The sequence below is a fragment of the Pavona decussata genome, unplaced genomic scaffold (genome assembly GCF_977016875.1).
Source record: "Pavona decussata unplaced genomic scaffold, jaPavDecu1.1 SCAFFOLD_381, whole genome shotgun sequence".
Classification (NCBI taxonomy): Eukaryota; Metazoa; Cnidaria; class Anthozoa; order Scleractinia; family Agariciidae; genus Pavona; species Pavona decussata.
In genome coordinates this window covers 1951090-1962612 of record NW_028145755.1, presented here as the reverse complement: position 1 = coordinate 1962612, position 11523 = coordinate 1951090, and the positions used below count along the sequence as shown (strand labels likewise).

Here is an 11523-nt window from a genome sequence, read left to right as displayed (position 1 = left end):
AACTCATAATGCCGTTTTATGGTGTAACAACCTCAGGGCCTGAGAGTATCGAGCGTGAAAGGAATAATGGGAAAGATAAATGAAAATTCTAGTCACTATTAAAAATAGATACCCATTGCGTGCATGTGGCTAGTGCTGTGCACAAGCTGCGGATATGTTTGTTTACCTCTCACATGCCTGACGACATAGTGGGTAGAGCACTCTACAGTGCACTATCCACAACAATCAGTCTTCCCTTGAAGTAATGGGGACGTTGTTTATTGAATTGTCCGTAATGTTTATTAGGCTATTATCAATCTCGACATTGTGAAATCAAAGACCATATTTGAATAATTTGCTAATTGCAGAAAAGTAAGTGTATCGTTGCCCTGTTGTAACTTCTGGCAGCATGTTCTTGATCTCACGCGAGCAGCAAGGAAAATGACAGGCCCATAAATGTCTTGCTGTCTTTGCTCATCCTTAATTTTAATGTCGGCCAAGATCAACTTAAAATTTGCCATCTTCATTTCCTTCTTTTGACGCCAGGCTGGACGCAATTCAGCGCTCGGGCTGCGAAGCAATTTTTTTCTATATCAATAAACTCAATTAGATGGGACGCTTTCAACGTTTACTGATCTCAGCAGTATTAGGATGCGTGTCACAGAAAATACGTAAACGTAGATGTGATTTGTTTAACAATGGAGCACCAGTGAACTCCGGAGCTTGTTCAAAGGTGTCCGTGCGTTCCAGCGGGTCGAATTGTAATTTGGAAGTGTTGGTTTTTGTGGAGGGAGGGAATCCGAGAACCCGGAGAGAGAAATTATCGCAGCTGGGACGAGAACCAACAAACTCAACCCACACGTGACGTCAACTCCGGAAATCGAACCCAGGCCACATTGGTGGGAGGCGAGCGCTCTCACCACTGCACCATCGCTTCTCCCCAAATCAGTAAATAATATGACGAAGGACGCATGAGAGACACCCAGTACGTTAGTGCTAAGAACATCTTGTTGTTGTTCCTTTTGTTTACAAGTAACAGTTGAACGATCACCCACGAACACCACTATGGTAAATGTTTGTTTATTTGTTTTAATTACATACAAAGGGCAATGTCTTAACAATATGCACCCAGATATTTACAATAAATCTCTACCAGTCTTGCAAATGCCTTTGCTTCTCTACATTTTTGTCAAATAAAAAAGTGGTTTACAATTGCAGAACTCGAAAAAGGGGTCTCCTTTTTGCAGATTTTTCAAAGACGTGGGACCATTCCTATGTAAACTTTCCGCCGTATAAACTCAAGTGAATTGTCTGTAGTCCATGTTTATTCCACTTCAAGAAGACTTTGTAAAAGATCCTTGTAGCATACCAAGAAAGGCAAATCCTGGGGACCAATCCGTTGCTATAACAAAAAGAACGAGCGATTAAAAAAATCAGTTGACAGCAATGAGCCACTAAATTGAAGCAGAAGTTTAAGGAGTTCTCAGTTTTCAACTTTCAACCTACCGTAGCTTTCGGGTCAGGAGCGGCGGCAGGAACGAATTTCTGAGAAGATACTGAAGAAAAAAAGAGAAAATAGTCGTCATTAACTCATTACTAATGAACTCAGGATATTCGAACGATCTATAAATATTAACAATTTCTTTAGGTTGACTGGAGTTCGCAACTGTACGTTTATCTAATACAGTGATGGAGTCAATCATTGCGGCCGCAACTTGCGAAATAAGCCAATCAGAATTGCCGAGCAGAAACACGTGACCGGTGCCAAGCGCGGGAAAACATACAACCAATGCCTAACGCGAGGAAGGATGTTACAGGAGTCGAGCGCGGGAAACATGCAACCACCGCTAAGCGCGGGAAAAGTCGCGTAAGCCAAGCCACACCGAATTTAGTTCAACTTCATTCGGACTGCAATTGGTTACAGCGTATGAAGACCAATTGTAACTCTTCTCTAGCATAAAACGCAACCCAACCACTCTACTAGAAACAGTTCACAGCCCTTTGATTCCGTATTCCCTCAAAATGTGACAACTCCTTCCTTCCCCACCCTGCTAAAACACTACCCAAGTTAAGCTTCTTACCAGGAGAGTCTCTCCAATTCAGTAGCTTCAGGAACTGTTCATAATTCGCGTCATTTCTGTCGTTTCGTTCAACTTTTTCCAAGAGAGCCTGCAGCATGTCGTGTTTGGCAGGCACATTGAAGCGTTTGCAAGTGTTGTGGAGTTCTTGCAGCGGAAGGAACCCAGTACTGTCAAAAAGAACAGAGACAACAATTAAGGTTGTTACCAAAGAATGCTGCTCACGGTAACCTTGTGATTGGCAGAGGGGAGGGGAGAGCAGGTGGGGTTGGTGGGGGGGGGGGGAGAGTAGTATCACTAATTTCTTTGTGCCATAGAATGGCTCGATATATCACTAACAGGTCCGTTAAAAAATTCCACCTTTGAGACAGAAATTTCGTCCACGATCAAAGACGCTTACAAGAAACATGAAGAATTTGCGCCTTGCTAAAGTGCTACTATGCGGAGAACTCGTGAAGCAATATATTACGCGCAGTTACATCGATATTTTACAAAAGAAAGTGTTTTCTCACCCAAGCACGTCCTCGTGTCTACAGGAATCCATCATGTTCGAGAAATCCTCAAAGTTAGCTTTCCTTAGCTGTTCCTGAATTGCCGCAACTAAAATCTGAAGATCATCCTCCTCTACCTAAAAAATAAATTACTATTAGTTCAACATCGTCATTCAACATTCGTTGAGTAACAAAGTTTAACTTTGTTACTCAACAAATGTTAAATGTGGCGTCTTGAATGATTCAAGACGAGAGAGATTTAGAATAACATTAATGGCAAATGACAGAAATGACCACGTGACCATGTTTATCCTTCATTTGCCGCTCGCTGTTTTTAGTTTCTCAGTAAAATTGAGCAGTTTTCCTAATCATCAAAGGCCAGAATTGGTTTGCACTATTCTCATCTATACACTCATGTGTTGCAAGAAAACATAAACGCGAATCTCACATTTGCCGTTTGCCGTAAATGCAATTTTAAATCTCTCAAATGAGGCCATGATAAAATGATGAATGTTTTCTTCGCTCGTTCAACATTGTATTGTTTAACGTATGGGGGGATAGGGGTAATTCCACTTTAATGTTGCAACTTCAATCTTTACACAATAAAGCTGCAAAAATAATTTTAGATTTGCCTATTGGATCATCTGCTAGTGAGGCCTTGAATAAAATAATATCCGTAAGAGTGCATCTAGTAGGAACTGGGGGCATTGGACATCGACAAATTTTGCCTCAAACGATTGGAATAAATTATAGACCTTTCAATCAGACAAAGCCCACCATTAGCTAGTTTTAAAAGAGTGTTAAGAAATGTAAATAGTCTTTAGTCTAATTTTTATATATTCATATATTAGTCTTTATTTTTCTTTATTTTTTTTTTTTTGTTCTTTTTAATTTTCGAGGACTCTTTTGTAAATCACTTATTAGTGACATTGATTTCCTCAATAAAGATTATTGTTATTAACATTGCTGAACGAAATTGAGCCCGTATGCTGTTCAGCACATCAATGAAGACGTATGACTCAACATTCAACATGGTATGATACACCGCAATAAACAGCAAATGAAACATTGCCATATCAAGAAAACGTTTTGACAAATATGGGGAGTTTGCAAATCATCTTCCGACAGTTTTGTAATCTGAAAACAAAAAGCGAGTCGAGAAAGCACTTGTTTGTCTCACCTTGGCATCTCCATAGTGTCTGGACACAGTTAGTTGTTCATGAACAGTCAACAAACCTTGACCAAACCTCTCCATAATTTCTCTGCAAAGAAAACAACATAAACGGCTTAGAGAAGCAGCTCATAGCGACGACAGGATACGGGGACGAAATAAAACACACCCAGGCTACACTGTAATTACTAACAAAACTTCAGACAACTTTCGTTAGAGCGTTTAGGCGAGTTGGATCACGACAGCTTGTCTCTTTATTTTCATTAATATACCAAAAAATGATAATAGCTTAAAACAACAACTACTTTTCAATATTTACAACCGAGAAGATGGATTTTACTTCTCAAAGAAACAGCGCGTGATTTTTTATTTTTTAACAAATAGACTAGAAGCACAGCTTTGCGTCCTTGACGTGCAATCAAATGTGACCTCACTCTTTGAACAGAAAACCCCGCGTGCGAGAGAAATCAGTCGCACGCGAAGCAAAGGGAAGACATACAAGGGAAATAAGTCACACGCGAGACGAAGGGAAAGCGTGCGAGGGAAATCAGTCGCACGCGAAGCAAGGGGAAGACATACAAGGGAAATAAGTCACACGCGAGACGAAGGGAAAGCGTGCGAGGGAAATCAGTCGCATGCGAAGCAAGGGGAAGACATACAAGGGAAATAAGTCACACGCGAGACGAAGGGAAAGCGTGCGAGGGAAATCAGTCGCACGCGAAGCAAGGGGAAGACATGCAAGGGAAATCAGCCACACGCGAGGCGAAGGGAAAGCCTCATGGGACATCTGGGCACGCGAAGCGAGGGGAGAACGTGCGATGGAAAACAGTCGCACGCGAAGCGAGGGGACCGCGTGCGAGGGAAATCAATCACACGTGACGCGAGGGGAGCGCGCGAGGAGAGCGCGTGCGACTGATTCTCCTCTTTCATAGTCGCGGGAAATACCTAGTAACAAATGCATTTCTTATGTTACAGGAGTAAGAGTTTTTAAAACAAAAGTTAAACCGCAAAAGATTTGTATTCACCTGAAACTTTTGGGCGGTATCCTTCCACTGTTATCTTGATCATATTTCTGGAACTCTGATTTGATTTCTTCGTATTTTTGTTCCAGGATTTTCTTGAGTTTGGGAAGAATAAAGCGAATATTGGCCTGAGGGAATTCCATTGCATGTTTCTCCATGTAAATCACAGCGTATTCATCGACATCTATCAAAATAAACTTGCTCTTGTGGAACTCGACATTTGCACCAATGTACAGATCCTGTGGGGGAAAGGAGACAGAAATAAGATCTATGTAAATTCTAATATTAAATAATAATAATAATAACTACTTATATAGCGCTTATCCAGATCTGTTCTAAGCGCTTTACAAAGTTTTAAAAAATCATATCTGTTTAAAATAATTCGAAAAAAGATGAGTCTTAAGTTTACGTTTAAAAAGATTTAAATTGTCACAAGAACGGATGTCGACAGGTAGTTTGTTCCAGAGTTCTGGGGCCGAACTCTGGAGTCATACGACTTTAGATTATAGTTGCCATGACACAGGCAAAATGCGTACGACGACCGGAGCGTTCTTGGCCAGAGTAAGGCTCCGTCCAGATTAATGCCTTGAGTGCCTTCTAATTTGAAAAAAATGCAAACTTTTCTTAGAGCGGTTTTCAACTGAGTGTCGAAAGTAATTTCGCGTTTTGCATTACTACGCTCTGTCATTGGTTAACAAAACTCGCGCTTCTTTGAAAACCAATGGGAATCCAAACCAAAAGTAATCGTGTTTTGGCCGCACGCGTTTTCCCGCGTTTGGCGCCAGTTACATGTATTGCTTCGAATTCTGATTGGCTCGTTCTGCTGTTTACATCTGTTGCAATTGGCCAGATCGAGTAATTACTTTGGTTTTGGTTTTACGACACTCAATTGAAAACCGCTCTAACACATTTTCATATTCCTTACACACGAATTGTCGAGTGCCGTATGAACAGGGAAACGTTCTAAAAATGGCCGCTTGGACGTAGAACTTACGTTCCGTTTTCGATGAAAATGCAGACTTTTTATACTTCAACCTGCTGAAAACGCATCCGTGCGGACGGGATTTGAAATGTTTTTCTTCAGGGTATATCTCCGGAAATCTTTGGGCCAACCTCGGAGGCATGCCATTCAAGTGAAAAGTGAAAAGTTCTTCGTTTACCTTCGCAAGTCATCGTGTTATTACTTCGATTCTTGGCCGGTACAGCCACAAAATTTGCACCGCTCAGTGAACCGATCAGAAAGCAAAACTTGTCTGTGGATAAGTTGGTTACATAATAAAGGGTACCTATATTATAAAGGAAAGCTTTTATTTTTTGTGTTCGACATAGAAGAACACACTCCTAACTGGGTTTGAAGTCGAGATTGTACGGGGCGATCACCGAATGAATGGATCTTGGGGTCGCGTATCTGGCATCCCCCGCAGATTTTGCAGGGGCGGATGACATCATCACCAACGTGGCAAAGGAGAGAGAGAGCCTGGGATCAAGAACATCCAATGCACTCCCTAATCTCTGATTATTACTAGTTTTCGTTACATCATTAACACACTGGAAATAAAACTAAATAAACTGTACTTACTGGAGCGACAAAGTAATTGACTCCATCAGGTTTCTTGATACGTCCTCGCTCCAAAAACTTCCCGCCCAGTATCCCAGAATTCCTCTGGGGTGGTTCAAACACCAGAATGGTGTCATCGGATAGGAAGTATGAGACGATAAACCTGTAAACAAAATTCAATGTTACCTTCAGTACACAATGAAATCCCAAAACCAGTAAACACATCCTGTTTATAGAGACCACCTGACAGTTCCAACATTCTTAAGGCCCGCATAAACGGTTTCAATTAACATTTGTTCAACAATAGTTGAATGGATGTTGGGCAAATGTTGGACAAATGTTGAATGGAGTGTTCAAGCGCTTCAACACCATTCAACATTTTTGAGAATAAAGGAAATGTATTTCTTACCTTCTGTCAACGTCAATTGGACGTGTGGTGTCCAGGCGGGCCACAAACCGAAGAACATTGCTCTCCAGCCCTTTCCTGTGTCAAAAAAAAAACAAGTCGAGATCAGGCAGATGTAGTATCTATCACCAGTAATTGAAAACAAGCAAAAATATTGGGGCAACGCTTCCTGAAGGGAGTGAAGACTACGTGCAAAAACTCCGACAAGTATAAGCAACAACAACAAAGAACGAGCTAAAATTCAATATAGTTTGGTTCTGCCCCAGGCCCTTCCAAACACACCTGTCTTTCTCCATAAACTTCTTGAAATCTCGCCGAGTAGGCTTAGGTCTGAGGCTGAGACACGTGGCAAGAGAGTCTTCTTCAGAGCCAAATCCATTGTAAGGGGGGATCTCTCGGGGTGGCAGGGCCTCTGGATCAGCTTTGTAGTTGAGATTTTCAAAATCCTCTGTGGGCATTAAAATCATGCGAACGTTGTTTTTATTTGTGTTCATAGTAACAAAATTTGCAATGATCAAGCAGAGTCACAAGATGCAAACGTGTCTACACAGAGCTGAGATGGATCAAGTTTACTGCTACGGCATACGCAGCATCCATACACACTATAACTATACTGGGACCAACTTGTAACAGCTTCATTGGGCGGCATGTGGAAACCTTCCTGCACCTACTTGCTTACAAGTTTGACCTCAATTAAATTGCATATCAAGCAAGCCATCATAACAATATAAGCAAGCCCTGGACAGTGGAGTAAATGTTATAGTTACCTAATCTGTTTCAGGCTCTCAGATTAGCAAATTCAATGAACGCCAGATGCACTAGGGTCACATAAGGTCATGTTCTTGCTGAGTTGTGAAGGACTTGTTCGGTTGCGACGCTTATTAGCTTTTTTGCTCTTGTGTGTGCATGTGTGCTGTGCTTAGTAGCATTTTTGCTCTTGTGCAAGTGTTGCACTTATTAGCATTTGCTTTTGTGTATGTGCGGCACATATCACCTTTTGTCTCTTGCGTGCATGCGGCACTTATGCATTTTGCTTTTGTGTTTGTGCGGCGATTATTAGCATTTTTGTTCTTGTGCATGTGCAGCGTTTATTAGTATTTTTGCTCTTTTGTTTGTGTGGCACTTATTAGTATTTTGGCTCTTGAGCATGTGCGGCAATTATTAGCATTTTTCCTCTTGTATGTGTGCTTGCTTCCTTGTGTAATGAGTCACACCCATTTTTGCTCATTGTTAATTACCGGTAAAGGTGTTAGTGACCATAAAACCCTTAAAACTTGTTTGTAGTTTTTCAGCTTTTGCCAGTAATTTGTCACATTCATAAATTTAAGTTGTACTTGTTGAAATCCGGTCAACCAATTTCTATGATTTTCATCAATTCTAAACTCTGCATGCATTAGTACAATCAAGTAAAAAAATTAGATCACTTACGAACTCCATATTTCGACTTGTAGAACTCTTTTGTAAAGTCATCACAGTCACAGATGAGGAATTTTCGACCCCACACATTGATAACTGAGCCTAGAGTTAGGTCACTGTCGTTGTAATAATCAGTATGGACAGCACCAGTCTGGGAGACAAGAAAATTATTATTATTATTATCATCATTATCATTATCATTATCACAATAATTTGTTAATAAAATCGATTAAAAAAATTTATATCTTTTAGACTTTTTTCCTAAATAATTCTGACAACCATTACTAAATATGTAAAATGATTTTAAAACATACCTTCAAGCTGTCAAGAATCCACCTTCCCCCATGGCCCATGGGTCCAAACACGTTCAGAACTGTTCTGCCAGTGATCTCTCCTGGTTGTCTCAATGACGTAGGTTCCTGGACAAAAAAAAAAAAGAGAGGCAACAAATTATTAATTTTAAGTTGACACGACAAAGAAACACGCAGAAAACTAACAGAAAAACAGCTCAAAATACAATGGAAGCAGATCAAAAGCTTTTGTAACCTTTGGTAATCTCTGTCGACTCAGGAACATGGGAACAGCGTCTCGGCCACTGTTGTTGGGGATCCTCTCACAAATCTCCACTGTATCATCGGCAAGGAAATAATGCAACTCCATTTCACGGGCATCACCAAACATGCTAAAAAATGAACAGCAGTTAACTCAATGAACTTAAATCTTACAGCTTAGATATTTGCTGCCCATAGAGGCATTATTTTCGCCCCAAAACTTGATACACTCCAGATCAGAAAGTACCCCTTAACCCCTATGTTTTGGAACAATCCCACGAACATTACATTTGCATTTCAGATTTTTACACTTAGTGTAGCAGCAAAGCATGAAGCTAAACTGGAATTTCCTGGGAGGATGGGGGTGCAAAACAAAAAACATTCCATGGGGGGAGTATGAATATTTTCTGGAACTGCACAATTACAGTGGAGACCAGCGATAACCAAAGGGGCTTGTCAGTGAAATGAAATTAACACTGACCTGTCTGAGTCATCCCACAGACAGTAGAACCTCAACACATTCCGATCAAACTGCAGGAACTGTTTAAGGGTGTCCTCTTTTTCATATGGTCGCAATGGCTGCATACTCTCAACTTGCTAAAAAATAAGAAAATAAAAAAATTATACAGAGTTCTTAGAAAACCAGTTAGAAAAACATGTTATTATTGATCATACTGGGATTTAAAAGGTTCCACATGTCAAAGAACAAACCTTTCTACGATGACCTGTGTATGGATCAGAGGGAATGTTTTCACCATTATTTATTCGAACTCCAAGTTTGCGGAGAAAATTGTGAGTGAAATCATCACATCCCTGAAAACATATCAAACAAAAACAAATTAATTTCAATTTTGGGATCTTCAAATATTTGCCATAATTTAAGCAAGCACAACGACATCTCTAAAGAGCATGTTTACTTACAGTGATCTTAAATGTGCGGGAGTACAGTGCGATTTCTTGACCAATGTTAAAGTTCTCCACTGTGTAAAACTGTTCATCATTTGGTGGAGGAAGTGGAATACGATGACGGCGAATCAGGGTTCCTGTTGGTAACAAAGAATTCAACATCATTAAGTAACATATTTGACATTCTTTCCATGCAAAGCAGACTGGCATATGTACAAACCTTGAGGAATTCCACTGTTTTCAACTTTGGGTTCAATCACCTGGATGCTATCATCTTCCAGATAAAAGTAGATTTTACATCTGATGGGAAACACAAAATAACAAAATTATCAGTCAGTAAGTACACTCTACTCTTTAGAGATTTGAAAGCCAGTTAATAATCCCAGGGAAGGCTCCTGCCCAAGGTCCTTCTTTATACCTTTAACAGAAAACAGTAGCCCTTTCAGTTGAGTCATGAAGATGAGTAGAGGAGGGGAGAGAAAGAGGCAGAATGTGTGGGGTGGGGTGGGCTGGGAAGGGAACAAGAAAACTTAAAAGAAGAGGTGTGAGGTGTGAGGCAAGGGAAAGCAGCCGAAAGATTTGCTGAATTAACATTGCATGATAAAAGAAGGGCAAAGATGCAGGAGCTGCCACTCAGTACAGGAACGCAACTCAAAGGAGCTTCAAAAAAAAAACAGTGTTGCTCCAGCCCCTCCACCCCCCCCCCCCCCACCTCAATACCCATTAATTAAATGTGAATGTGACTGGAGAAAATGTCTGTCACAATTTTTGCACCAATGTTTATGTTTTTCAGGATCTCAAGGAAGAGAGATAATCTGTCTTGTCTTGGCCTACGACAAAAAAACGAGCTGTCAGATACCTTCTAATCCTGTACTGCTCCTCTCGTTTTTCATGCACCGCTTCTTGGAAGTAAGCATCAAAACACAAAACCTGCATTTCACAAATGAACAAATATTTTAGCTATAAATAAAAAAATTATACATGTTGTTAAAATGCTGCTTCACAGTACACTGTCAGGCAGAACTGTTAGGCATCATACTTGACCCATTTCTTTCTCTAATTCTTTGACAATCAGTTTCCAATAGGGCCACTCCATTCCCCTGTTGATGAGGTTTTCTGAAGGGGATTCTGTCAACAAACGTCATTTCCGTGGGGGCCAGCCTCATAATGGCTTATTTTCGTAAGGGTTAGAGAAACATTAGGTTGTTTTTAGTGAAGGAGTAATGCCAACACTTAATTTTTTTTTTTTCAGGAGGTAAATTTTGCCTTACCTCCCCCTTTCAGTGGGGAGGGGTGGGGGAGGAATGGAATCGTCTACATCGCTGTATTTCACCTTACCTGTCTATCAAATGCAACCCAAGCGGGTGCCTCTCCACCAATTCCCTTTGGATAAGCACTGTGTCTTGGTTTTAACTTTTGTCCTGGTAAAGGTTCACCACCTAAACAGTAATTATAACCTCACATCAGTAAATAAAGCTTACATCAGATGTGATTTGTTTCACCAAGGGTCATTTTGATTTTCATCAAAGCTGTTAATGATTAAAACACCACAGGAATATAATAAAAACTATATACAGCTTACCAATGCCACATTTGTCCTCTCCAACATAAACTGAAACATCATTCCGATAATCAAATTGATGTGTCTTGTGAAATTTAGTTTTTCCAATCTATGCGGAGAAAATAGATTCAAGCGCAATTTTAGCATACTGCTCTAAAATCGAGTTAAGTCAGATGTCTTTCTTAGCATTAAAATCATACCTTTCGATCGAAAACTTGTCCTGGAAGAAAAGGAAGGGCCATGGTTGCTGAACGAACTGAATTACTGTTCCTGCTCTCTGAAAGTTCTTTTCTGAATCCAAGATGTCCGCCTTGTTGCTATATACGGCCCGTCGCTATGATTTGTGGGTTTACCATAGCAACAGCATTCAAATCTTACGTCACT

General features: G+C 40.4%; 1 protein-coding gene across 1 annotated transcript; it reads right to left on the bottom strand.

The window, feature by feature from the left end:
• Window positions 1-1043: 1043 nt before the first annotated feature.
• LOC146452052 (EF-hand domain-containing family member C2-like) lies at window positions 1044-11499 on the bottom strand. Its single transcript, XM_085098214.1, has 20 exons — window positions 11340-11499; window positions 11161-11248; window positions 10917-11017; window positions 10438-10508; window positions 9799-9878; window positions 9594-9715; window positions 9384-9485; window positions 9154-9269; window positions 8668-8803; window positions 8436-8540; window positions 8134-8272; window positions 6988-7153; window positions 6709-6783; window positions 6321-6462; window positions 4745-4980; window positions 3729-3810; window positions 2570-2685; window positions 2061-2227; window positions 1486-1535; window positions 1044-1381 (listed from the first exon to the last, which is right to left on the bottom strand). Exons 1-20 carry the CDS (start codon window positions 11379-11381, stop codon window positions 1304-1306), a joined length of 2214 nt encoding a protein of 737 aa, XP_084954340.1. The 5' UTR covers window positions 11382-11499; the 3' UTR covers window positions 1044-1303.
• Window positions 11500-11523: the final 24 nt, after the last annotated feature.

Excerpts from the sequence above, each read along its gene's own strand:
- LOC146452052 (XM_085098214.1), bottom strand. The coding sequence starts at position 11,381 with ATGGCCCTTCCTTTTCTTCCAGGACAAGTTTTCGATCGAAAG. Across the intron at positions 9,270-9,383 it reads ACACAGGTCATCGTAGAAAG|CAAGTTGAGAGTATGCAGCC; the intron begins GTTTGTTCTTTG and ends CTTATTTTTTAG. Across the intron at positions 2,686-3,728 it reads GACACTATGGAGATGCCAAG|GTAGAGGAGGATGATCTTCA; the intron begins GTGAGACAAACA and ends TTTATTTTTTAG.